The sequence below is a fragment of the Blastocystis hominis genome (assembly GCF_000151665.1).
Source record: "Blastocystis hominis, Singapore isolate B (sub-type 7) whole genome shotgun sequence assembly, scaffold_1".
NCBI lineage: Eukaryota > Bigyra > Opalinata > Blastocystidae > Blastocystis > Blastocystis hominis.
This window is the reverse complement of record NW_013171816.1, coordinates 1,551,074-1,576,464: the sequence shown is the minus strand read 5'-3', so window position 1 is coordinate 1,576,464 and position 25,391 is coordinate 1,551,074. Positions and strand designations below refer to the sequence as shown.

General features: G+C 46.3%; 14 protein-coding genes; 5 read left to right on the top strand and 9 right to left on the bottom strand.

Annotated features, from left to right (window-relative positions):
- Positions 1-825: 825 nt before the first annotated feature.
- Positions 826-1,379, bottom strand: GSBLH_T00001146001 (uncharacterized protein; the record flags this gene model as incomplete). Its single annotated transcript, XM_013039494.1, has 3 exons — positions 826-1,156; positions 1,187-1,278; positions 1,311-1,379. The coding sequence occupies 3 exons, from the start codon at positions 1,377-1,379 to the stop codon at positions 826-828; spliced, it is 492 nt and encodes a 163-aa protein (XP_012894948.1).
- Positions 1,380-1,507: 128 nt separating this feature from the next.
- On the bottom strand, positions 1,508-3,526 carry GSBLH_T00001145001 (uncharacterized protein; the record flags this gene model as incomplete). XM_013039493.1 has 3 exons in its annotated part: positions 1,508-3,150; positions 3,184-3,371; positions 3,451-3,526. The coding sequence occupies 3 exons, from the start codon at positions 3,524-3,526 to the stop codon at positions 1,537-1,539; spliced, it is 1,878 nt and encodes a 625-aa protein (XP_012894947.1). The 3' UTR covers positions 1,508-1,536.
- Positions 3,527-3,869: 343 nt separating this feature from the next.
- Positions 3,870-4,723, top strand: GSBLH_T00001144001 (uncharacterized protein; the record flags this gene model as incomplete). XM_013039492.1 has 3 exons in its annotated part: positions 3,870-3,929; positions 3,960-3,982; positions 4,008-4,723. The coding sequence occupies 3 exons, from the start codon at positions 3,870-3,872 to the stop codon at positions 4,666-4,668; spliced, it is 744 nt and encodes a 247-aa protein (XP_012894946.1). The 3' UTR covers positions 4,669-4,723.
- Positions 4,724-4,819: 96 nt separating this feature from the next.
- Positions 4,820-6,769, bottom strand: GSBLH_T00006206001 (uncharacterized protein; the record flags this gene model as incomplete). The annotated part of the gene is made up of 3 exons (XM_013039491.1): positions 4,820-6,290; positions 6,342-6,529; positions 6,608-6,769. 3 exons carry the CDS (start codon positions 6,767-6,769, stop codon positions 4,820-4,822), a joined length of 1,821 nt encoding a protein of 606 aa, XP_012894945.1.
- Positions 6,770-7,107: 338 nt separating this feature from the next.
- On the bottom strand, positions 7,108-8,059 carry GSBLH_T00001143001 (uncharacterized protein; the record flags this gene model as incomplete). The annotated part of the gene is made up of 5 exons (XM_013039490.1): positions 7,108-7,458; positions 7,490-7,621; positions 7,652-7,732; positions 7,764-7,853; positions 7,892-8,059. The coding sequence occupies 5 exons, from the start codon at positions 8,057-8,059 to the stop codon at positions 7,108-7,110; spliced, it is 822 nt and encodes a 273-aa protein (XP_012894944.1).
- An 87-nt stretch (positions 8,060-8,146) lies between these two features.
- On the top strand, positions 8,147-9,532 carry GSBLH_T00006205001 (uncharacterized protein; the record flags this gene model as incomplete). The annotated part of the gene is made up of 5 exons (XM_013039489.1): positions 8,147-8,524; positions 8,556-8,789; positions 8,819-9,214; positions 9,246-9,411; positions 9,444-9,532. The coding sequence occupies 5 exons, from the start codon at positions 8,147-8,149 to the stop codon at positions 9,530-9,532; spliced, it is 1,263 nt and encodes a 420-aa protein (XP_012894943.1).
- A 753-nt stretch (positions 9,533-10,285) lies between these two features.
- On the top strand, positions 10,286-10,588 carry GSBLH_T00001142001 (uncharacterized protein; the record flags this gene model as incomplete). The annotated part of the gene is made up of 1 exon (XM_013039488.1): positions 10,286-10,588. One exon carries the CDS (start codon positions 10,286-10,288, stop codon positions 10,586-10,588), a length of 303 nt encoding a protein of 100 aa, XP_012894942.1.
- A 268-nt stretch (positions 10,589-10,856) lies between these two features.
- On the bottom strand, positions 10,857-11,727 carry GSBLH_T00001141001 (uncharacterized protein; the record flags this gene model as incomplete). XM_013039487.1 has 5 exons in its annotated part: positions 11,580-11,727; positions 11,446-11,550; positions 11,289-11,416; positions 11,038-11,260; positions 10,857-11,003 (listed from the first exon to the last, which is right to left on the bottom strand). Exons 1-5 carry the CDS (start codon positions 11,652-11,654, stop codon positions 10,857-10,859), a joined length of 678 nt encoding a protein of 225 aa, XP_012894941.1. The 5' UTR covers positions 11,655-11,727.
- Positions 11,728-12,352: 625 nt separating this feature from the next.
- GSBLH_T00006204001 (uncharacterized protein) lies at positions 12,353-13,087 on the bottom strand (the record flags this gene model as incomplete). The annotated part of the gene is made up of 4 exons (XM_013039486.1): positions 12,353-12,581; positions 12,610-12,884; positions 12,919-12,958; positions 13,020-13,087. The coding sequence occupies 4 exons, from the start codon at positions 13,085-13,087 to the stop codon at positions 12,353-12,355; spliced, it is 612 nt and encodes a 203-aa protein (XP_012894940.1).
- A 29-nt stretch (positions 13,088-13,116) lies between these two features.
- Positions 13,117-13,879, bottom strand: GSBLH_T00001140001 (uncharacterized protein; the record flags this gene model as incomplete). XM_013039485.1 has 5 exons in its annotated part: positions 13,117-13,419; positions 13,450-13,515; positions 13,546-13,614; positions 13,644-13,755; positions 13,787-13,879. The coding sequence occupies 5 exons, from the start codon at positions 13,877-13,879 to the stop codon at positions 13,121-13,123; spliced, it is 639 nt and encodes a 212-aa protein (XP_012894939.1). The 3' UTR covers positions 13,117-13,120.
- A 106-nt stretch (positions 13,880-13,985) lies between these two features.
- GSBLH_T00001139001 (uncharacterized protein) lies at positions 13,986-15,270 on the bottom strand (the record flags this gene model as incomplete). The annotated part of the gene is made up of 2 exons (XM_013039484.1): positions 13,986-14,890; positions 14,925-15,270. The coding sequence occupies 2 exons, from the start codon at positions 15,268-15,270 to the stop codon at positions 13,986-13,988; spliced, it is 1,251 nt and encodes a 416-aa protein (XP_012894938.1).
- A 5,245-nt stretch (positions 15,271-20,515) lies between these two features.
- GSBLH_T00001137001 (uncharacterized protein) lies at positions 20,516-22,187 on the top strand (the record flags this gene model as incomplete). XM_013039483.1 has 7 exons in its annotated part: positions 20,516-20,547; positions 20,580-20,990; positions 21,021-21,369; positions 21,404-21,672; positions 21,709-21,924; positions 21,955-22,086; positions 22,117-22,187. The coding sequence occupies exons 1-7, from the start codon at positions 20,532-20,534 to the stop codon at positions 22,185-22,187; spliced, it is 1,464 nt and encodes a 487-aa protein (XP_012894937.1). The 5' UTR covers positions 20,516-20,531.
- Positions 22,188-22,216: 29 nt separating this feature from the next.
- GSBLH_T00001136001 (uncharacterized protein) lies at positions 22,217-22,800 on the bottom strand (the record flags this gene model as incomplete). The annotated part of the gene is made up of 2 exons (XM_013039482.1): positions 22,217-22,537; positions 22,567-22,800. The coding sequence occupies 2 exons, from the start codon at positions 22,798-22,800 to the stop codon at positions 22,217-22,219; spliced, it is 555 nt and encodes a 184-aa protein (XP_012894936.1).
- A 340-nt stretch (positions 22,801-23,140) lies between these two features.
- On the top strand, positions 23,141-24,362 carry GSBLH_T00001135001 (uncharacterized protein; the record flags this gene model as incomplete). XM_013039481.1 has 4 exons in its annotated part: positions 23,141-23,292; positions 23,323-23,519; positions 23,549-23,996; positions 24,028-24,362. Exons 1-4 carry the CDS (start codon positions 23,163-23,165, stop codon positions 24,360-24,362), a joined length of 1,110 nt encoding a protein of 369 aa, XP_012894935.1. The 5' UTR covers positions 23,141-23,162.
- Positions 24,363-25,391: the final 1,029 nt, after the last annotated feature.

The following is a 25,391-nucleotide window of genomic DNA, read 5'->3' as shown; positions in this document are numbered from 1 at the left end:
AATGTATTCTATGGAACTTGTCTTCCCGCCAATTTAGATTCTGTCAATACCATTCATATTAATTTTATTTTTTTCTAGTCATGGTTTGCGACAAGAAGACCGCAGTATTTTTGAAGACAAGTCCTAACATGTAGTCAAAGAAATCGAGCACACAGGACACTGAAACGAAGCCCAAGAGACCGATCACCCCGTACTTCCGTTTTGCTACCAAGAAGAGAGCTTCGGTGAAAGAAGCCAATCCCAGTAAACTTGTTTTTTATCTCTTTGACGTTCAGCAATGAAGCCTACAGAGATCACAAAGGAGCTCGGTGTCATGTGGTCGGCCTTATCAAAGGAAGAACAAGCGGTAAGTACGAATGAGCGTGTTTATTCAAAGGAGTACGCTAAGGGATACAAAGAGGAGATGGAGAAATACAACGAGGAGATGAAGGAGTGGAAGAAGAACCATCCCGAGGAGAAGAAGAGTTCAAAGAAGGAGAAGAAAGAGAAGGAATCAGCCAAGGAATCCAAGGAATCCAAGGAATCCACCAAGAAATCGAAGAAACCCGCCAAGAAACAATCCAAGAAACAATCCAAGAAAGAAGAGTCGGAAGAGTCGGAAGAGAGCAGCCAGTCCACTGAGTCGGACAAGTCCAAAGCGACCACTGAGTCGGAAGAATCCGAAGCTGAAGAGACAAGCAACTCTGGAGAAGCGAACGAATCTGAGGCCGTCGCTAGTGAGGATTCTGAGTAATCGTGGACATTTTGGACATCGTGGACATCGTGGACATGTCTTAGTTGTTGTTGTTGTTGCATGGCATGTTTCCTGAAACAAACAAAAACACGTTACTTGATAGTTGGAAGGCGTCCAGTACTCTCTTCACCCTTGTATTCAACGCTGTTCTTTGCATTGATCGTTGCCATGATCTTGTCCACGTTTGTCTCCAGCACCATTCCTCCCATGATCACTTCATCGAACATGGAGTGAACACGATCAATATTATAAATTAAATCATACTCACGGAGGTCATCGAACGATTCCTCGAGAATATCCATGAGGACTTGGATGAGATCAAGCAAACCGAGTTCACTCTCCGACTCATCTGCTACGAGAATCACAATAATGGAGGAGACCTTTCTGTACACAATTTTGGTCGGATCCTTCCAGAATTGGAGCCTATATCAAAGCCAGCCTCTAATCCCTTACGCTTTGTCTTCAACGAAATTACACAGCTTGCTCGATCGTTTTACAACAGCTTCATAGATTTTTCGAATAATCTCCTTTCTGTCTTCCATCTTCTACTTGATCATCACTTGGTCAGTACAAATACGATGTACTCATAGAATTTAGAAAAGCGAGGCTGTCCCGAGACGCTAACAATAAAGAGAGCCTTAATCATGGATTTTCTATGAATCAGGGTATAGGCGGGATAGGTTACAAAGATCGATGAAAGAATGCAGAAGAAACAAAAAAGAATGTGTGTTTGGGTGATCAGAAACACAACGAGGTTATTTTAAAAAACAACAAGAACGCAATTACCATACAAAATCAAGCTTTTAGTCAGAGTCCGAGTCATCACTCGAGTCCTTCTTACTCTTCTTGGACGCCTTCTTTCCCTTGGCCGATTTCTTTGCCTTCTTCTTGGGCTTTTCGTCCGAATCGGAGTCATCATCATCGGAATCGGAATCATCAGAATCATCGGAGTCATCCGAATCATCAGAGTCATCATCATCGGAATCATCATCATCGGAATCACTCTCGCTCTCACTCTCGCTAGAATCCTTCTTGCTCTTCTTCGCCGGCTTCTTCGCCTTCTTCTTGGGCTTCTCGTCGCTATCGCTATCGCTATCGCTTCCGCTCTCCTTGCTCTCATCGTCCTCGTCGTCGTCATCGTCATCGTCATCGTCCGAGTCAGCCACAGCATTGCGAGGACGGTTCTCGTCGACGCTCGCCAGACCGAACTCCTCCGCGGACTTGACCGCGTCCTCCAGGTTGATCTTCTGCAGCTCGGGGAGATAGTTTCTCCACACGTTGGCCACCTGCTTGTGGTACTGCATCTGGATCAGCAGCAGATCCAGCACCATGTTGCGGATCAGCGCCATCTTGCGGTCGCGGAAGTCGTCCAGCACGCCGTTGATCTTCTCCGTCACCGTGTGCAGCTTCTTCTTCAGCTTGCCAGCGCGCTTCTTGTAGCGCTCGATCTCCTCCTCGGCGCCGGGCAGCTTCGAGCTCTTTCCGGGCGTCGACGCCAGCTTCTTGTACGTGGCCTTGGCCTTCTTCAGGCTCTGGCAGGCGCTCTGGTAGTTGGAGAGGATCAGCGTGCGGCGACCCACGGTCATCTTGACCTCGTTCAGCAGCAGCACCAGGCGCTTCATGGGCTGCACGAAGGCGCGGTCCTCGCGCAGACCCTTCTCCGTCCAGATCTGCTGGATGACGCTGATGGCGTCGTTCAGACTGCGCATCGCATCGCCCACGACGTCCTGCTGCAGCTGGCCCATCAGATTCATGGCCAGACCCAGGTCGATCAGGTTCGCCGTGAAATCGCTCTGGTGCTCCACGAACTCCGAAGCGCGCGTCGCCAGAGCGTTCACTTGCTCCGACAGATCGTTGATGTACTGCACGTACTTCGCCAGCTTCTCGTCCTCCTTGCTCATCGGCGCCTCGCCGCCCATCTGCTGCTGCACGCTCTTCTGCACCTGCGTGCCCACCTTGTTCAGGCCGTTGCCCATCAGCTTCAGCAGCTTCATACCCGCCTCCATCGGGTTGCCCTTCAAACTATCCTTCAGAGACGACTTCGTCTCCGCCTTCTCCTCAGCGAACTTCTCGTCGTCCGCCGTCAGGAACGTGCGCAGACGCTTGCTCTCCTTCAGCAGCGGATCCGCGGCGATCTCGCGCAGGAACGACTGCAGAGAGGCACGACGAGTCTCCACGAACTCGATCTCGAAACGGTTCATCGTGTTCTTCTCGGGCATCGGAGGAATCACCGCGTAGGGGTACTCGTCGGTGAGAATATCATGCAGCCACAAAAAGTCGTTGTAACGACGCACCACGACGCTCTGGCTGTAGCTGTACTTCTCGTTGGTCGTGTTCGTGTTTACAGTATAATTCACATGAGAAGACATTCCATCAGCCACACGGGTAGGGTTCGTCACTTTGATATCAAACTCAGGCTACATCCATCAGAAACACATCACCAAACCTACCTTCTCCGTAGGCATAGGAGCCGCTTCGGGAATAGCTACCATCGGCTTCGCAGGGGCGGGAGCGGGAGCGGCAACGGGGGCAGCCACTTCAGCAACAGGCGCAGGCTCAGCAACGGGGTCACTAGGCTCAGCAGCAGGGGCAGCGGCCTCAACAGGAGCAGGAACCTCAGCGGGCGGAACGGTTTGTTCTACATCAAGGGTAAACACCAAGAACAATGGAATTTACACAGAAAAACTTGACAACACAAAACTAAGCATAGATACTACCTTGTTCAGACATATTTATTCTAGATCCTAAGATATATGTACATAGCAAGAATGGGAAACCCTCTTGTGAGCCCATTTTCCCCAAGATTTTGCACATCCTCACCGGAGGGTACCATTTACAATATCTTCGATTCTATGGGATCATTGATAATAGAAGACATGGAAATGTGATACACAGTAATTTTCAAATCGATCGAGTGGATAATTTTCATCTTTACAAAATGGAGCTGAAGTCAACATTGTCTATTTACGAATGCCAAACAAATTGGTTAGTTTGCTAATAGTGCACAGAAACTGTTGAATAATCATTCCCTTCCTTTCTTATGTCATATTCGCTCCTATCATAGTGTATTTTGTGCCAATAACACACCTTCTCAAAGAAATCGCTAACCGCCTGGTTGTCTGGATTGTCCAATCAAATGATGCCAAACGAAAGAGGGGCGGTTTCATTCCTCCCTTTCTTCCCTTCCATATATTTCGTAAAGAAATGAGGTAGGTGTTGGGTGAAGTCGAATTCTCTAACGTTGTGCTAGTAAGGTTAACAGCGAAACTCTGAGCAAGGCTCTTGATAACATTCTGGACTACTCTGCCGGAAAGGAGATTGAGATGGACGGTGAGACTCTGAAGGGAAAGAAGAGAGGTTTCGTGGAGACCGTGGAGCTTCAGGTCACTCTGAAGCAGATTGACCCTGCCAAGGACAAGCGTTTCGCTGGTTCCTTCCAGCTCCCGAACCCCACTCGTGCCAAGATCAACGTGTGCGTGTTCGTGAACGATAAGCACGAGCAGCTGTGCAAGAAGGAGAACATCCCCTGCATGAACGTGGATGAGATCACCGCCATCAACAAGAACAAGAAGGTGATCCGCAAGCTCTGCAAGAAGTACGACGCCTTCCTCGCTTCGGATACTCTGATCAAGAAGCTTCCCAGACTGATAGGACCTGGTCTGAACAGAGCTGGAAAGTTCCCCTCTGTGATCACCAACAGCGAGGATCCCGCTGAGAAGGTGAAGGGCATCCTTCACACTGTGAAGTTCCAGATGAAGAAGGTGCTGTGCCTGTCCGTGCCTGTGGGCCATGTGGAGCTCACCAAGGACCAGCTGAAGAGCAACATCGTGCTCTCCATCAACTTCCTGGTGTCTCTGCTGAAGAAGAAGTGGCAGAACATTAAGGTGGTGTACATCAAGTCCACCATGGGACCTGTCCAGCAGATCTACTTCTAAGAAATGGAGTTACTACCAGTTTCGACTGGGAGCTGTTTCTACTCACTTCTCGCTCGGTGTGTTTGTTGAACAAAAAGGATATAAAGTTTGAAATGAAAGAGCTACAGTTGCGGGAGATATCTTTCGAAGAGCGAACGGTGGAAATCGATTCTTAGAAAGCAGAATTCAATATCTCGAGGACCAGGGAAGGGTTGATGTACATGTTCGAATGCCCCTTGTCAGCTGCGCGAATATTAAAGTAATTATTCCCCAAAAGCGAAGCCTGAAGATAGATGATCAGATGCACAGCCTGAGCCGTACTTAAAAACATGCGCGAGTCTGGCACAAACTCGATCACTGTAATCCCTCTCCTCATGAACAGCATGTTATAAAACGCGCCTCCATGCGGCCCAAGCACCACATCCACATCTGCCAACAACATGAACAGATCGTCGAGTGTTTTGTAGTCCGATGCCGTAAACACCACCAACTCGAATCCCTTTTCACTCGCCCATTGCTCGAGTTCTTTCAGCAATGCGTTCTCGTTAACGACATCTCGTCCTGGATTACTCGTTCCTTGCTTTCTCGACAAATACAGCATAATGTGTCGTTTCTGTTTCCAGCCCTCTTTCTTCCACGGCAGATCGAACAGATCTTGCGCCTTCTGCCACAATTCGGGATGCAGTGGAGGAACCTTGCATCCCATAATCAGCTTATCTGCGTAGAGCTGCCCGTTCTTCCAAGGAAGGGAATCCCAGGAAGTAATCGTACCACTGAGCAATCCCATTCGTTCCAACAACTGCTTCGGCATGCCCTTGACGATTCTCATATCCATGGCCATCGTATAGGATGGCTCTTTCCGTAGAATATCCACTAGGATGACAAGCTTTGGAAGAACGCCGTCTACAAAGTGTTGGAAACTTAATCCTTCAGGAACCACCATAGGGACCAACGTTCCTTGGAAATGGCCCACCAATCGACTATCGAATTGATTCTCGCTCTTCGTGTGGTCTGCCGGCCAGCCACAATCCAAGTTATGCGATACTACTCCGTTTTCAATGATATCGACTCTTCCCTCCAAATACTTCGGCTCTTGCATTATCAAAAAGGCAGAGGGGTCAGAACAGAGAGAAGGGAACTTGCGGCAATCCCACGAAGAAAACTGATTCAAGTACTTTAAAGGTCTTTTGCAGATATCCAAGTCACAACGGTTGGAAGCAGCTTTCAGAAACTTGTAATACTCCGAGAAATCTTGCAGAGGACTAAACTTCATACTCCGTGTACGAATTGGGGGCGGAATTACAAAGGGTTCATAATGAATGACCTTATGCAATAAGCTCTGTGGATTTATGACATATGAATCCTTCTCCCCATTACGAACTACTGGTATACTCTTTTGAACTTTCTGTGTAGGAACAACCTTTTTCTCCTCCTTCACTTGTGTAAAAGCCGGCGGTATGATTTTCGCTTCTTCTGATTTAGGTATTCTAGGAATCTGCTCTGTCTGATCCCCAAGGAAGGGAGCACTGGGAGAATCTCGCCTTAGCGTTTTTGTCTGCGGAAATGACGCTTTCTGAGTAGCAGAATCACTGTAATCAACAAACCCGACCGGTAGAGCTACCTTTCCAAAATCATTGGGTAGCCTATTCAGCGATACAATAATGAAGCAAGACACGAATATTACAATAGCATACAGGAAAAAAACAACACTTCTCATTGTATCTCTTGTTTCTAAGAAAATAATCTCTCTCCATGTTTCATTGTTTTTTGAACAATCACTTAACACCTCATTGATGACACTATAACGCACAGAACGATTGGCCACAGTCGACAAGTATGTGTTCCAGAAGAGAGAAACCACGTTCATCACGATTAATTGATACTATGCATGAAATTCCAAAGCAACTCAGACGTTCAACGGAACCAAAAGAAAATTAATCGCCTGGACGGGTAACCAAACAATGTAGTTCATTTTCATTGTTGGTACAAGGTTTTGTCGAATACTCAGTATTCCTGCATGCGGCTGATTCCACGGGTCCTGCAACTCATTCCGATTCCAAGAAACATTACTTCCAAAGCTGAAATGAAGAAGAAAAACAAGACATTGGAAAAAGGAGCCCATATACACTACAGTAAATAAAGTGCTAAATGGTCGAACTTGATCGATAACAACCTTCACGATAATGTAGAAAAATGCGCGCGAAGGGAATAGGGTATTCATCAACACCAGATATCCATGAGCGACAACCCCGAAGAATAAACCCCAGATCATAAAGCGGATATTTCGCGCAATTCGGTTTTTCTTATCTATTTCAAATTTTACAATTGAAATCAACTCTTTGTAATGACTTGAGAAATGATATCGCTTATGCTGACAAGAATCATGGAAGTGATGCATTTCGTAGGAATTGGATAGCTCTACAATCAAATACTCTGCAAAAAGGAACTTGGAGATAGCTATCATACAGATCCAACAGGAACATAGTGTGTGAAACAAAAAGTACAAAACTCCTCATCCAAGTCAAGTTCTTCCTCCGGAAAATCACCGATTTGTACATTTTCTCCCCTTACAAACACTCCATAATTCGCTCCACACTCAAACAATCTGGTTCCATTAAAACTGCCGTCATTCCTTCCTGTTGGCTCATCCAACGCAACTCCGACCCAGTATCCGCCGCGTGTCGTACTGCCCTCTTCTAAGACTCCAATCCAACGCACCGTGCCTCGACGACCTCCTGGAGACACTTCACATCGACTGTCCACTTTGACATGGGCAACGGAATCGGCTCCATATTGCTTATTTGCATCGAACTAGAGTGAATCGATGAGGAGGAAAAAGTACATTTTCGCCCACGCGCTTTTTGTAGGCTCGATAGGTGTTTTGGAGTTTGTTGTATTCCTCGTCGCTCATAGTATATTTCTTTACTTTTGACACGTCATCCAGTCCTCCATCCTTGGCTAGAGAATTTGGATTCTACAGTTAACAAAAATAGGCAATGCTGACAAAATCTGTGCAATGAACGACCATTCCGTTTTGAAAACCATATGATTGTAAAGTTGCATCGTTGTTTAGCAGATCCACTATCTACTTGTCAGCAGCAGTCAACCACTCCGACTTTCATTCCAGAAGAAGACTGAAGTTCTAAGCGCTGGAACTCTGGAGGGGTTCCGGAATGCGTGGTAATCTTTCTTTTCAATTCGAACACCTACTTGGTGAATTCGTCCACTCGTCCCGAAAACATACTGTGGATGTGATCGGCATGTGTACACTGTGCATGCGCACTTTGAGGTAATTATGAGTGATATCGAAGCAGACCACGCCATCTTCAACATAGTCATACTCATGACCATCTCTGGCTGTTACGTAGGAACGAACCAGATCAATATCTTCTTGCGATAATCCGATACTCATTACAATAATAATAATAGAAATAGTTATTTTCTTTGATTCATTCTTTGTTGTCTTCTTTCTGTATTCTATTGGAGTTTTGTAAGGGAAATGCCAAATTTTGGATTCAACCCATTTGCTCCAAGAATTAATGTGTTTACGACAGGAGTTGATCAGGGAGATTCGCGAAGATACTACAGTCGAGATGTAATTCGAATAGGAGGGGAGCGAGTCGAAATTGACGCTACTCTAACGCCGGGAGAGCCAGGACACAGACAACAATCACACTTCGAGAAACAAGTGTCCGACATGGTGAAGAATGAATCAGAATTTGTTTCTGGAAAGGATAAGAAGCTAGAATTTGTGTCGGGAGAAACAATCCAATCAAACAACCCTGAACTGGCTGGAGTGAAATCGCTGGAAGAGTACAAGAATCTAAAGAAGGAAGAAAACAGACGAGAGGAGCTCTCTAGATACCAATTGAAGGATGTTTGCTATATGCTTTTTTCTTGACTTTAAGGAAGACATCGAGGCGATTATTCAATTTGAGCGCTCTTTACCGGATGAAGGAGACACTCCAGGGTGTAATTCCTCCATTGACTACGATTCGCTTCCTGCCAATATTCGCAACATTTATGACCGAATCGAACTGAAAAAGCAATATTTAGAATCGTCTGCAGCTTCCGCTTCGGCAGCACAGAAGCGGTATTCAGAAAGTGTGGATATGCAAGCAAACGATTTCATTTCGTTTCAAGTAGCCTTCTCCTCGCTGATCGAATCTAGAGAATCCACAACCCTTTTTTAGACACTTCCTCGAACAAGCTCCTACAAATGGCGAAGGAGGGCATCTATGAAACACACATCCCTCGCCCGGATTTGAATGCAGTTTTGCAGCACATGGACGAGGAATATGCAAAGCAACACCCCATTATCAGAGATGTGTTACACACACCCGCAAAGGCCGATTTTTCAAAGGAACAGAAATTGAATAAACGTGTTCATGTAGCCGAAAAAGATAGGGAGGTGAAGAGAAAGACGAAGATAAAGAAGAATCATGAAAAGGAGATAGTTGAACCAAAACAGCAAATAGATGATAAAGCCGTGAATTTTAGGCATATTACAGATGAGGAAATCGATAGGAATAGACTTAGCGAGGAGGAACTAGCATCTCTGAAACCAGTTGCGCATAATCCTCCATTTTGACGTATAGACGAAAGAAGGATGCCCAAATAACACACTGTATGTTCGGAATCTTTCTCCGAACATCTCAAAAGAAGAGTTGGTGGATTTGTTTGGACGGTTTGAGAGATCGCCAGGGGAATTCGTCTACACACTTCTGACGGGGAGGATGAAAGGCCAGGCGTTCATCACATTTCGTAAATGATTACTATTCCTGATTTATGCATAGCAGACCTGGAAACCGCGGAGAAAGTGAAGAGGAAACTCCATGGTTTTGTTCTAAATGGGAAACCCCTGCTTTTGCAGTATAAACGATAAGTTAGCAAAATTCGGACCGTTTTTTGTAATATGAGAAATATGCCATTTTTCTATTTGTTTTAATACATTTTGAGGATAAATGAATGCTAGAGTAGGGATTGCTTAACATGATACAGTGATTTTGATAAACAAAGAGCAGGTTGATTGGAAGGTGCTCTTTGGTATTGTTTGATGATGTGCTATTTCGGATTATGCTTTACGGAGTATTCTTATCTTGATAGAAAAAGCCTGGTCCTAGACCAAATAAGTGTATCTGGTGTAATGAGGTCCAGTGCTCGCACTGTCAATGTCTAGGTTACCCAAAATGCGACCACAGACCTGGTGAGCAGTGTATGCGGCAAAGGTGGTGGTTTTGTGTGTGTACGTAATGATTAGATATAAACGCAGATTAGTTTGCAATCCCTGCGAAAAGAACAAACTGAAAGATGACGGAACAAAGAAGAATTTGTCGAAGTTGCCTTCCTTCCGGCTTCTTATCTAGGTCTGTCTCTCGAGAGCGTTTGTCAATGTCCCGAAAGCGTTCAGATAGCGCTCGCGAGAATGGAAAGAGCATCTCGGTAGATAGTGGGTTAAGCAGTTTGTACGACTCAGATGTACCAATTGTCGCTCCAATTCAATGGTAGAGGAACAGTTCTTTTCAAGCATTACTGGAGGTTGCCTCGCGCGAGATGAAACGCGTTCAGTCACAGCAGGCGTTTCTTAGTAATCATCCAGCTGACCATTCTCCCTTGAACCACGATGATGTTGGTCTGAATGTCGATGGTCAGCCTTCCGGGGTTGAGCAAGGCCTGGAATCAACAGCAGCTGAAGAAATCACAGTTTCTCACAATCAGTACATGTCCCAAGTTCCCACCTACTACATGGGTCCAACGATGGTTTCTCCAAATGGATATTACTTGGTTCCGATCCCTTCTCAAGGAACAGCGTATCCGCAGCGTTTCAATATTTCGCCTACACAGAGTAACTCTACCCAAACATCACCTACACCTGTTGGAAGGTTTCCTCTCCCTGGATTGTAAACTCTATGCTTCTTCATTTAGGATTTTGTTTGTTTGAAACAGGAGTTGGAGGGAGTTGTGGTTGCAAAGGAGGCAACACGGTGTGTTTGTAGCATGTCAATAGTACAGTAAGGACTATGAATTATTGACATGACAATTACTAGAATTAAACCAACTGTTGGTCTCATTGCCAATCCTTTGCAAGATTGAAACATTCGGATCAAGTATCCTTTTTTCATCCATCTCCCTTGTCAAACAAACATAAAAATCACAAGTATATGAATCAGGCTCAGGCATGTACACCTTCATTTCCTCCGTCAGCGTTTTCAATGCAAATCTACACTCGATTCCATGCACAGTTCCCACTCCACAGCGCTTCGGTCGTATCCCTCCGATTCGAACCGTTGCATCAAATCAAATTGGGACGTCGACGATCCGTTCTGCTGTTGGTTCATTCGAATGTATTTCAAGATCTGAACACGATCAAAACAAAAGCAATCGATCTACTTTCGTCTCCAAGTCGTCGCTGTCTGATGTGTTCATTGCATTTGATGTCGAGGTCAATGCGGGATTCGATCGTTTTTTGAAATATAAATAGCTCTGAATGCAACTTAAATAGTGGATCGTTATTTCATTGAAACTGCTTATCGGATCGCAATGATATCCGCTGATCTCCACCTTGTCCTGGAATTGGCGCAGCGTTCCAATAACTCGCACGTAGCCGTCCGTTCTACTCACAAACACACGATAACTTGTACGCAAACTGCTGATTGTCGTTCTGCACGTAGAAGGTCGCTTGGATTGCTCCTGTGCCGTCGTGGATTGTGAAGGACTTCCGCTCCGAAGATCCTTGCTTTATATTGCAGATAATTCCGCAAACGGAAATCTAGACTCACAGCTTCACGTTAAACTCACTGTGGATATAGAAGAATCAAAATACTGGAAGTTTCCCTCGGAATGGGAAATGAGACGACCGATCATGGAAACAACGATAGGAATGATGGGTCGCGACGCGGCAGGCTAGATTACACGACTCGATGATTCATTACATGACTTGGAGAAATAGGTCCACCGGTACCAGTATAAGATGTTGGGTTTGGATTGTATGCTCCCCCTCCATACATTCCGTTGCCTCCATTCTGGCCATACCCTTCTCCTCCGAAAGCATTATTTCCATATCCATAATTATTCGTATCTATTCATTATCACAGCAAATTCGCTCAGAATACCTTGGAAATCCATTGTATCGTGTGAGAAGAAAGAAAATTCTGCCGCCAGTTTTCCCTCCAAATTTTGCTTTCCAACAAACAAACGAACGAACGAGCGCACAAACGATCTTTTCTTTCAATCCGATTCAATTTCGATCGATTCCGAGACCGCTTTCGCCTGCTGCGGCGCGTCATCGATAGGTGCGGGAGGTCTTGGTGTGGTTTTGTAAATGTACAGCGCTATGCCCACGTTCGCAACAGACAAGTAAAAGCTCAAAGTGGAGTCAAGGCAACGACGCGGTTCCAAGAAGGATATGGGATTTCCCTTTCAAGTAAGAAAGACACGAAGAACGACGCAAGAACGAGCGAAGAGCACGCTAAGATGGATTCTACGACGGCGTTCGAGCGTTTCTGGATCAATGTTGTCGATAGGTCGCTAATGGCTTCTCTTGCATCGAATTCCCTCCCTTTCGCTACGTTATGATCAGAAGAAATGCAAATCCGTTGAAATTGCGAAATGAGATTTTCTGTGGCGTGGAAGCTCCATTTCGTATCCAGGTGACCACTACACTCACAATAGACTTCCAGCTATGTAAAGAGAGCAATGAGTGAAGCTACAAAGCGAGCCACGAAATCTGTTGGAACAAAGCATCGGAGTGTCGAAACTTCAAAAGACGTTCCTTGAGAACGTTCGCAACGGAGGTCAGCAGCACGGAAAAGAGACTAAGAAACGTTCCGTAGAGCGGGATATCGTAGAGCGTCCATGAAGGATTCGATTGCATTTCGATGGCAGTGAGGGATGTGCTTAACAGCAGCAGAGCCATCCAATGCGCAGCTGAATGACTAAATCAGATCGAAACGGAGAGAATACCGGCGCTTCAGCCAGAGATAGGAGATGATCGCAGTGACGACGACTTCATAGGAAAATAGCGACTGCACGTGAAACAGAAGACACAAAAGCACTTGAATTACGAGCTCATCCTCAAACGTTCTTTGCAGAGAGTAGTAGATCGAACCGGATGCAACCAAGAGCGTAGATGGGATTAGTAGAAGCAGAATTTCACGGAAACTAAGATCACAGCGAGTTGATAATCCTTTGGCCACTCTCCATTTGAAAATTGTGAAAGAAAACAAAAGCTTGATCAGCTGCAAATCAGCGAAAACTCGGGAAAACACATACTTCCGAAGACAAACTAATTACGCCCGGATTGAACGAATAACTATGATCTGCATTTCTGGAGAGCTATCGACTCACAGTTCTGTCATTAAATTACCGCGTACAAGGTTCCACGACATGCCTTGCACAGGACGCTCAGCGTCATAGTAGCAAGCAGAGCACTTGTACCCATACTTCTCCGTGCCTTTCCAACAAACAACCTCACTTAAGGTTTCTTAATCGTAAACTTATTAGCTCCCGCCTTCACAGCGAAGGCGTTGACCTTGGCAGCCGGAGCCTTAATGGAGAATGCATTCGGCTTGGGGACGGAGATCGGAGCAATGGGAGCCGCGGGGGCCGTGGGAGCAACGGGAGCAACGGGAGCAACGGGAGCAACGGGAGCAGATACAGGGGCAGGAGCAACAGCGGGAGTCGAAACAGGAGCAGGAGCAGGAGCAGGAGCAGGAGCAGGAGCAGAAACTGGTTCGGGAGCCTTGGGTTCCTCGACGGGCTTGGAAGAAGGCTCTACAAGTGAAGAAATTGATGAGAGGAAACCCAGAGTGCCCAGATTCGTATTCGCAAGACGGGTTCCAAGGGCCTTGTAAAGATCCATTACAGTGACTATTGATAAGATGAGGAGGAAATTCGTACCGTTTCCAGGAATCTGCTTGCCGCCGTTCTTTAAGATTTTAACCTCAACCATATCGTACTCGTTAATACCTAGGATCAAAGGTACGCCAAACTAATACCAGCCTCTTCAATGGTTCGCTTATCGTTACGATTATACAAAACATCATTAATCTTAAGTTCCATGGGAGAAGTCAAGGACACTCCAGTTTCGGCACATACCACTTTAAACAGCTACCGTTAAGATAAAAGCGCATATAGGTACATCATCAACGGTACGGGTCTTAGGAACATCAATATCCGTATATCTGTCTTCCTCATCGACAGAAGGGAAGCTTGTCTGGAAAGTGAGAATCATTTAATATTAAATAGAATGTATATGCCAACGATTACGATTCTTCATCTGCCACCTTTTGAACGAAACGCCCTTCCACAACCGCGGTTGTATGGATACATTTTTTTTCTCAAACACAAGAGGTTTTTGCACAAACAATGCAACAAGACCTTAAAATTTCCTCTAGAGACGCTTGCAAACGAGACTTCTTCATGTAATAGTTTCCCAGAGCATTAACTCTCATGCCAACCTTTTCCAGAACGGAAATATCTCGCTTTGTCTTTCCAAGATTCTCTATTGTTTTATTTAGTACTTGATAGCTCATTTCCTGCGTCAATCGAATCATCTCATTTCCAGAAAACAAATCCTCCTCTTTTTTCATGTCTTCGATTTGCTGGAGCAACTCCAGCGCTCGGTCACACGTCACAATTTCCGACTCCCCCATGAATTCCAAATATTGCGTTACCACCAAACCTAATGTCGCCCATCGCTGCACTTTCTCTTCGTTCCCTTCAAATAGCTGCAGATTCGCTGCAACGTCGTCAGGACGTTCACCCATAAGTTCTGGCTGGATGTAGTAACGGAAGAGCAGATCGAAAGCTCGTGAATAGTTCGATAAAGCAAATTGACACATGATTTCGAGTTTGACGTTGTCGCTTGCGCGAGCAAATTGAACAAGTTCGGTAAACACGAGATTGGAGGAGATGTGTAACGTGTGGAATAAGAATTGGAAGGAAGGGCTGCTCTGGATAAAAGACGTGAAATCGGATAAATTTTGAAAGTCAAAGGTGTTGAACGGTTCGTGTACATGGCGGGAAATGATCAAGCGAACTAATTCCGTGCGCACCGGTTCGTACGGATGAAACATGCACACTGCGCAAGCGAGCTGCCACTCTCCGCTCGATTCAAGCTGATCGGAGAGTAGTGAAACGAGTTTTGGAAGCAGGTCTGGAGGAACGAAGAGCATCGGACAGGCAGACAGGAACTGAGTGAGTAACAGCGGATTAAAGTATTCCATCGAATTCTTCGAATAATCTACATGCGATCTCCACCATGAACCATCATTTACTCTGCTCATTCAAAACCGACATGAACGATGTCTCTTTCCCTTCCCTCATCGCCACAAACAGCTTCATCAGCTCAATTATTCCTTCTTTCCCATTTTCACTCCCTGCAACACTCTCGATTTTCCTTGAATTTTCCACCACTTCCAGGAAATTTCCCAGAACTTTCTCCAGCGGACATTCCCGCGATTCCACGTACCAGTAAAACACTCCCAAGATCTGCGGCCACGTCAGCGCGTAACTCTTCGCGGTCTTCCAGTCCCCCGCCAAGAGCGACATGAGAAAAATCTGCGAGTCGGTCATCGACGAAAAAAGTCCGTTTTTCTGCCAATCCAGAAACTGATACAACATGGTGGTTCGAAAGTCATCCGAGCAATCTACAGGTCACGCCGATCCGAGAGAGCGAACTGATCTGAGCGACCTGCACGGCGAGCCGTTCCAATTGGTCGGCTCGCAGCGCCTCGCAAGCGGCCCAAACGTCGTGCCGAAGCAGGTTCTGCGCAGCGACCGCGAAGGCGTCGTGCGACTCAAACAGCGGCGCGTCGCTGGAGCCGAGAGGACTGCGGAGTAGACGCTCGAGCCAGCGGTCGAAGCGGGATCGCTGGGCAGGAGAAGGGGAGAAGAAAAGCAGGGCGAAGAGCTCCCAGAACAGAGAGTAGTAGAGAGAGCCCAGAGCCCAGTCCGTCGAGGACGACTCCGATTCCATCGAATTCGACGGGGTTTCGGGGAGACGCACCACCTCCGCTGTTGCGGAGCTCGCTGAACCCGCGGGAATCGGAGGAGCGGGGTCGGCGGACTGGAAGGAGGCCTGGAGGCGAGGGAGGAACTCGCAGAGCTCTTTCCCCATCGGGCAGCAGAGCTGCGGGACCGAGGTGGGCAATTCCGAGCCCTCGACGGAGGCGCAGGCGTCGATGAGCGCGCGGAGCGGCCGCTGGAGAAACGTGGAACGCGGCGGAGGCAGGGATCGGGTTTGGATGCACGAGAAACCCGAGGATAGCAGCGAGTTCTTCCCGAGAACCGCGGAGAACCCGCGGGAATCCTCGGGAAACGGCAAGGGAGTGGCGAGGACTTCGCTCAGAATGCGCTGGATTTCTTCCTGGTCGGTTTCGCTCGCTGATTTCACCGCGGGTTGCGAGAGGTGCGGGGTCTTGGCGCGGGCTTCGTCGATTTGCTCGCGACTGGTCTCACGGCTCAGCTTTCGGCTGGAGTCGCGAGCGAGGTCCCAGCTCTCCAGTCCGTAGCGAGTGAAATGCGGCACGCGAATCACCCAGGTGCCGGACGCCTTGTCGTAACGCACGAAGGTCGCGCCTTGCTTTTGCGACTGGTCCTTCAGGAAGGCCTCGAACTGCTCTGCTGAGATATCGTCGGGGTGGTGAGTGTTGTAGAACGTGAGCTTGGCGGGATGGTTCAGACCCTGTCCGACTGCGGGATAGTTCGGATCGTCTGGGTCCATATTGCAATACACCTATTCATTAGAAAGGAAAATGAGGATAATATTACAGTGATGGTGGAGAATCCGTCTTTCGTTCGCTCCATATTGATGATCTCGTCGAGGTTGACTCCTCGAAGATTCACGGGCTCCTCCCACTCGATCTTTCCAACTCCAGGAAGCTCGATGACCACGTTGGGCACGGCTTCCAATTCGCTATTGATGAAGGTTTTCAATTCTCTGAGAGGAGGAGAGATGGAATAATTGGGAAGCGTCAAAGTGGGGATTTCTGGCTTATAGATTGTATAGGTCTCTTGCTCTTGTTCATCATGAGTAGCATCCAGAACCATAACAATCATCGAACTATCCAGAACCAAAGGATCTCTGAGTTTGCGAGTGTCTTGATAGCACATAATTGGGGAATCGATTCCGAACTCCTTTTTGATTTCAGAGGTTAGATCTTTCATCGTTATAGGACTTTTCACATGCAACACGCGGCAATTATCATGATATCGAACAACGAAATTGATGGTTTTATTCACTGATTTAAGATCACTCGGATTTTGGGGATATGGATTTTGGATCTCCGGAATTTCCGGCTTTTCTTCCTTCGGTTTTTCTTGAGGAACCTTCCAAGGGGTGAAGGATCGTGCAGATTCCTTTCTTTCGTGGTCCAGTTGCGTGGCCGAAGCTGCTTGTTGGAGAATGGCCTCGTGTTCGGGTTTTGAGAAGTAGGAGCGGACATGTTGGTAGGGCTGTTGGTTCAAATGCGCGCTCCAGTTATCGCCCCCAGCAACCATGCCGGCATTACCATTGTTTCCAGACATCGGAGTGAAATTGAAGCCAAAGCTATTGCCTCCTCCATTAGGATTGGTATTCGCTCCGAAGCCAAATCCTCCTCCATTATTATTGTTGTTTCCTCCGAAGCCAAAGCCTCCTCCATTATTATTGTTATTTGTTCCGAAACCAAATCCTCCTCCGTTACTATTGTTGTTTCCTCCGAAACCAAAGCCTCCTCCGTTATTATTGCTATTGGATCCGAAACTGAATCCTCCTCCACCACTTGTATTGTTCGTCCCAAAACCAAATCCTCCTTTGTTTCCACCATTGTTATTCGATCCAAATCCAAATCCTCCTCCTCCATTATTGCTATTAGTCCCAAATCCAAATCCTCCTCCACTATTATTATTGCTTCCTCCAAATCCGAATCCTCCCTTGTTTCCACCATTATTGTTTCCTCCGAAGCCAAAGCCTCCTCCTCCATTATTGTTTCCTCCAAATCCAAATCCTCCATTACCATTATTGCTTCCTCCAAATCCAAATCCACCTTTGTTTCCACCAGTGTTATTTCCTCCAAAGCCAAAACCTCCTCCACTATTACCTCCATTATTGTTTCCTCCAAAGCCAAATCCTCCTCCATTATTGCTGTTTCCTCCATTGTTACTCGATCCAAATCCAAATCCACCCTTGTTTCCTCCGAAGCCAAATCCTCCTCCATTGCTATTGTTAGCAGTCCCAAATCCAAATCCTCCTCCACCGTTATTGTTATTGGTTCCAAAACCGAATCCTCCTCCAGTATTACCTCCATTATTATTGCTTCCTCCAAAGCCAAATCCTCCCTTGTTTCCACCACTGTTGTTTCCTCCAAATCCGAATCCTCCACTATTACTATTATTATTTCCACTAAATCCAAATCCTCCTCCACTATTATTGTTCGTTCCAAATCCGAATCCTCCTCCACTATTACCTCCATTATTATTATTATTATTATTGTTTCCTCCAAATCCAAAGCCTCCTCCACTACTACTATTATTCGTTCCGAAGCCAAATCCTCCCTTGTTTCCACCATTATTATTTGCTCCAAAACCAAATCCTCCTCCAGTATTACCTCCACTGGTGTTATTCGTTCCAAACCCAAAACCTGATTTGTTTCCTCCATTATTGCTATTTCCTCCAAATCCAAACCCTCCTCCATTATTGCTTCCTCCTAAGCCAAAGCCACCTCCAGTTGAACCTCCAGTATTTACTCCGAAACCCTTATTTGCATTATTTCCAGAACTTCCTATCCCAAAGCTGTTCGAGTTTCCATAGGAATACGAGGAACTAAATGAATTTCCGCTTTGCGCCTTATTTCCCATGGTCTAAAGTAAAATATGTGAATAACTATGCATACAGAAACAACTCCGCGCTTATAGTCTTCTAAACGAAGCTGAAACAAGGATTTCCCTTTATACTCATCCATTTGGGTTATAATATAATTAAATATCTTTTTGTTGTCCTTTGTGTACTACATGAATATCAATTTCAGACTCTTACAAAAGATGGGCTGAAGGGCTTCCAAGTTCCCGTATTATTTGATCCATAGGATGAATAAGATTTCATGAGTAAAAAATCAAATAAGGATGGCTATATGCCAATTTTTCTGGGTTCTATGCCTTCGTATTGATTTTTAGTACTTGCATTCAATTATTGTATTACACCACGTTCATGAGATAAATAGATTTGACTACTATTATCTTCACTACAAACTTGAAAACCAGTTTTTTGTATTACCGAGCCAATGAGTTCCCCAAAGCCTGAAGAAAAGTTTGACCTTGCTAAATTCGCTAGTATTAATGTTCTATTCGTTCGAATTAGTGCAATTGAAAGAACAAGCCAAAAAGCAGGCTTCACAGAAATCCAATGTCCGCCCATCTATCTATCTATATAACGTTTAGAAAAAGAAGGGGAAAAATCCTCGACCTCAGAAAAAGAAGCGTACGATTATTAATTTAAATTGTTACGTATAGGACAGACTTTGGATGAGCTCATTGAGCAAGTTGAAGGAGAGGGCGTGCCAATAACAGTGGAGATGTTTCCAGATATAAAAACGGAGATTTCCAGTGTTGCTGATATTCCAAAGCAGATTGGTCCGCAGCATTTCGTGTTGCTAAACCTTCTGGGAGAAGGAGCTATGGGAAAAGTTCTTTTAGTTCGCTGTATTTTAAACAACAAGTTGTACGCAATGAAAGTAGGAGCAGAGACTCTCTTTCTCCGTAGATGATCAACAAAAAGTCGATGAAGTCGGAGAAAGCGGCCAGTTATGCACTTCACGAGCGCCGCGTGCTGTCCCGACTCCGCCACCCGTTTTTAATTTCCTTGTTTTGTTCCTTTCAAACACACGATAATGTACATTTGCTGTTGAATGTGAATTTCAGCTTTACCTCATCACTACTTTTTGTCAGGGTGGAGAGCTCTTTAAGCATATAATCGACAAAGGTTTTTTCGATGAAGTAGCACACATCATCTCTTTTCCATCCCTAGAGCGTCGCTCGTTATTACATCGCCGAAGTCATTCTTGCGGTCGAAAACCTTCACTCGTGCGGCATTATCCACCGCGATATCAAGCCGGAAAACATTCTTTTGAACAGTCAAGGCCACATCGTTCTCTGCGACTTTGGCGTTTGCTACGATCGCCAGCAGGAAACTCCCTACCCACACTCTCCCGACGTCCCGATCGACGACGACACCATGTGTGACAACCGCGTCTGCGGAACCTATGACTATATGGCGCCGGAGGTTCTCTGCACATCGACGCCCTACGGAAAGGCGGTCGATTGGTGGTCGGTTGGCTGTCTGCTCTGCGAGATGACGACGGGAAATCCTCCGTATACGTCTCGAAACAAGAACAAAATGCTCGATGTGATCTTGCATAACAAGCCTCGGATTCCGTCGTTTTTGTCTCCAGAGTTGCAGTCTTTGCTGCGAGGACTGCTGCAAAAGAACGTTACCAAAAGGTTGGGAGCTGAGCCATCCACCTTTACCCAAGTGGGTGGAGTAGCGAAGCTGAAGCAGCATCCGTGGTTTAAGGTGGTGTTAAACGAAGGAATATGACGATTAGGGACTGGATTGGTACGCTATGGAGAGAGGTGAGGTTGAACCGCCTATCCGCCTTGAATTGACAGACGAGTTGGACTTACGCTATTTTAAGAAGCAATTTACGGAGTTTAGTATCGATAACTTGGTCTTTATAAAGAATGACGAGAAGGAGAGTAATTTCCCGTCTTTTACCTTTGTCGGTGAGGAATTTGATATGAGTTGAGATCGTAATCCAGGTATTCGAGGATCTCTTTTGTTACTGTTTGTTAAAAGTTGCTCCATTTTCTTTTTGTTTTTCTTGTTTTTGTAATCACCACTAGTAAATATGTCCATATTCATCAGTAGTATCCACGACGGGAACAATAATCTTTAGATGGAAGTGTATACCAAAGTCAAACTGTGAGATATCCAGTACAACAATACGTGGAAGAATACCAAGTTAGACTTGTTAATTTAAAAAAAGAAGGGATGGGACGAGCCCTTTACGAGGGTGTACATAAGAATCAAATTCTCGTTGCGCAGTGGCGTGATGGGAAGAAGAATGGCATGGGATTGATTTACGATAAAGATACGAAGCGAGTCATACGGAGAGTGGAATTTAGAGCTGATGAGCCCATAAATGATGAAATCGTACCGGAACAGAGGATAATGCACGGTATTATCGATTCCTCTGACGGAACTCGTTGGGAGGGAGAGATCATTGATGGAGAAGCTTGCGGGGTAGGCCGCATCTACAACTCGATGAACGAGCTAATTTATGAAGGCTTCTACATTGATGGCGGCCGTGAAGGTTACGGTAAGAGTTATTATGAAGGAACCGGGAATCTTGCGTATGAAGGTCTTTGGTGTCGTGACATGCGCCACGGAGAAGGCACTTCCTATGACCGTCAAGGAAATATGGTTGTAAAAGGTCTGTTCTTGGAAGACAATTTTGTGGAGGTCAATGTGGTGATTCGCACGTTTTCGGACATTGACAGCCTCAGCACGCTGACTGAGACGCTCGTCGTGAGTGACAATACCCTAAACGAGCTCGCGCACATGGATCTTTCGGAGTGTCGAAAGCTCCAAACCCTGAAAATCGGCTCCAACTGCTGCAAAAACGTTTGCTCCTTCCGCATTTCGCGCCTGCGCGAGTTGCAAACCATCGAGATCGGTAGTTTCTCGTTCACAAGTCTAGAAAAGCCCACGATTCCCGAGAACTCCCGGGATCTCGTCGAGCAGGTACGTCGCACCTTCGAGGTTTCGTTCTGCCCTTGCGTCACTTCGATCGAAATCGCCCCCTTCTCTTTCTTCGAATATAAATCCTTCGTTCTGGACGGTGCGTCTTCTCGACTCCCCTTCTCAAAATGTAGCGGTTCCGGAGCTCCAGGAGTTCCTTCTCTCGCCCCACACCGTGGGAGAGAGCGGATTGACGGGCTGCAATTTCTATGGCAGTGAGGAACTCCAAATGAATGGAGTCAACGGATGTAGGGCGAGGAGTTGAGTGGAATGATAATAAAAAGGGTTCGCCCAGCTAAACCGAATCGTGCTCGGCAATGGCGCGTTCCGCTTTGCGAAACGAGTGGAGCTGCACACTCTCCCGATGCTGACGGAGCTGGTGTTCGGCGATGCGAGCGTGGACTTCTGCACGGCGTTCTCGTTGATTGATCTGACGAAACTGTGCAAATTGGAGCTGTACGGAAGCTGCTTGAATGGGTGCATCGATCTGAAGGTCGAGAGTGGGAGTAGAGAGAGGGAGCGACGTGTAGATTTGTTCAAGTTAAAGAATATAGCGCATAAGAAGACGCAGGAGAATGATCGCATTTTAAAGTCATTGAATAATTTCATAAGTAATAGTAATATCGATCCTGAAATAATATCGTTCTTTCAACATTATGTGTGTTAACAAACTGTTTGTTAAAGAAGATTAGGGTACACTAGAGAGAGAGAGGCATTGAGTGAACATGTACATTTTTCTGGAACGATTCGAAGAATGGTCTGAATGCGCGTCACACAGTAGATGAGGCAGGACTAGGAATGAGGAAACGAAGTTGGGAGTACGAAGACGAAGAAGATGATTACAAACTCCACAGCCAGAAAGCCACGCGCTCCGTAAGATGACTTATTCAGCGAAAAGAGACTGAGAACAAAGCTCGCTATGCCCGAAATAAACGCAGTCATCGCCTTCATAAAAGGAACGAACCAAAATCGTACCACCAACGTGTACCTCTTAGAAATCATTGTAAAAGAATAGTAAAACAACAGGGAACTCAGGAAATAGATCAGACACATGCAAATGGTGAACCATGCCTTTGAGAAAAAAGAAGTGAACAACAGAATGGCTCCCAAAACCTAGAATTACAAGCACATCATCAAGATACAATGTTCACCACGTACATATACCGATTATTCGCAATGTACACTTTTCGATAGCGAGCCAGATCTGCAAGACTGACCATGTTGTCTTCGTACTGAATGAAGTAGGATCCACCGATCTCCTGTACAGAAACAGCACTGTGTCTTGTAGGTATTGTTCTATATTGGTTATTATTGGAGAGGACGTACTGAACTTCTTCCTCCATCAAATTTTGATTTAGCTGTTCCGAATTAGACATTAAGTGAAAAAGTCAAGACAAGAATCTACGAAATTGGTATGAGATCTGTGATATACACCCCGGAGCAAAATGGCTTTTGATTCTCCACAAGCAAAAGTAGTGAAATGACCTAGTTGAACAACACATGTTCTATGGAAGGCGCTCGATGGGCGTGGTTCATTCCCTTCAAGCACTCAAAAAAACGATCGAGTGTAGTGAAGAAAAATGATAAACATGCACTTAATACGTAAATAGGCCCTATTTCGGTAAAATGGAGGTGGAAAATTAGGGGATTTTTAGAATGGCCGAATTTGTGGCTATTCCTTGATGAAACGTTTGGTCAGATTTCTAGCTTTTTTCTCCCTTTTTGAATTCAATTCGAAATGCCTACTCCAAAATCATACAAGGTAGAAAAAGTGAGCACAGATGAGCTTGCGAAGAGAGCTATGGATGTCTGTAGAGAAATGCTTGAAATCATTTGTGAACGTACTAGCAAGGACGGAGATGACGATGGTAATGTGTTCGTTAGATCCTTAAGTGTAGTTGTAAATACAACAACCTGTGAATTGCACTACTTTGGAAAGAATCAGCAACTAAAGATTTCGAAGGTTGCGGATAGTCTGTATTCGTCCCTGAAGGACGTCCTTAGGTATGTTATGGATGAAACGACCAAGCGGAGTGATGGGTTGTACAAGTTCCAGATTCCCAAGCATACCAGCTATATTGGCTCGATTATAAAAGTGGATTTTTGGCGTCAAATTGACTGTAGAGCACTGCCATCGAGGTAATTGCTCGAAATGAAAACCATATGAAATACCTTCAATCTCTGACGTCACAAACGAATAAATACAGGTTCGAGGCCTCTTCCACCCAGTTCTTGCATCTCTACTACGACACCATTCTCCGCCTCTATGATCGCGGCTTCCTCTTCGAAGACGATCCGGAGCTGCGCGAGATCCACCAGCTGCTCACGAGCGGCTCGGCGCAATGCACCACGGACGCGCTCGGGAACAAGTCGATCACGTTGTACGCGAGCAACCCGATGAACTCGCGCCTCACCACGCGCAACCGCGTGATTTTCCCGTATCTTCGCCGCTTGCTGGAGACGCAGAAGGCGGCGCAGGTGACGAAGCGGCGCGTGGACAGTCTGAACGAGCAGCTGCCGCCGTCGGCGGAGATCCAGCACGCGCTGGAGGAGAAGATGCGAGAAGAGATGAGTGTTTGGTTAAAGGATGGCCTAAACGACAGAGAAATCACGAGAACGAGGGCACTCTGCCGCCCGAAATGGCGCAGTCGCACTATCAGCTAGTGGCGCTCGACTTCTTGAAGAACAACTACAGCAAAGAGCAGGTGGAGCAACTGGAGTCGTATTTGAAGCCGGAGAGATCGCTCAGCAAGCGGTCCCACAAGCGATATATCACGATGTCTTCGAAGCGGCCCAGGCCGGTCGAGGTTTCGGTGCCGTACGTGGAGGATGGAGTGTCGAAGATCCCGAGCATCACGCTCGACCCGAGGTTTGCCCAGAAGCCAATGAAGCCGGAGGCGGTGGAGGGGGTCATGAACTCGAACATGCTGGAAATTGAGACGGCGGGACCTGCCGTCGCGCCCGTCGTCATGCCGATTGATTCTCGCACGTTTTAGCAGTGTTTTTTGTTCTCGTGTTTGTGTAAGCAAACAGCAGAATCAAACCGTTCCATGTGCTGGCGACACTGGCGCAGCGCCGCAGCGCGGTCGATCTTCGGCTTCAGCTTCAGCTTGGCTTCTTCCCGAGCGAACGTTTTGTTGTTCGCGATCATCTTGCTAATGATCTGGTCCAGCTGAGGCGGTCGCTCCGCCTGCTCCACCATTCCCACCGATGTGTGGCGCGTGGAGCGGGCTTCCTTCTCCTGCTCGCTGGTCTTCTGCTCCTTCTCCTTCAGTCGCGCCTCGCGCTGCTCTTTGCGGCGAGCAAAGTAACGCTGGCGGTGATCCGGACCTTTGCGCGCTTTGCGCAGCTCCTCCGTCACGATCTGGGCGTGCTCTTTGTTCATACGCACATTATAATCCTTCATGGTTTCACCGCGTTTGCGCAGAAACGGATTCTAAATTAAAAAAAACGAGCGTTTGCCCTACTTCCTGTGAGTCCTGGCCTTGCTTTGTCTTTTCGGCTCTCCTCTGCTTCTTCATGTCTTCCAATTCGTCTGCGAAAATAACTATGCATAAGCACCTGCAATTGCACTCTACTATCTCGACGGTATTTTGGCTTCTCTTTATAGGTTTTATATGTATCAATCTCTTCAACCACATGATCCGAACCCGAATCGAGCTCATTCGCATCGGGTTCTAAGTTCATCGTATCTGGGTCCTCTTCTTGGTAACTACGTCCAGAAAAAGGATCGCAGGCCTTGTACCGAGGGCGTCCTCGATGTTTCTCCTTTCGTTGCTGCTTTCTTCTCTTGGCGGCATTCTTTGCCATTGTGAGCTTTCGAATATCCTTTCCAACCATTTGAAAATCGAAACAATGGGCGACTAAGGATTTCTGTGTTTTTTGTTCAATTTGCTACTTCCATTTCAAAATATTGATTTGGTGTATGCTTTCTAGACAAAAATGGCAGAGTCTCAGAGTCGGAGTC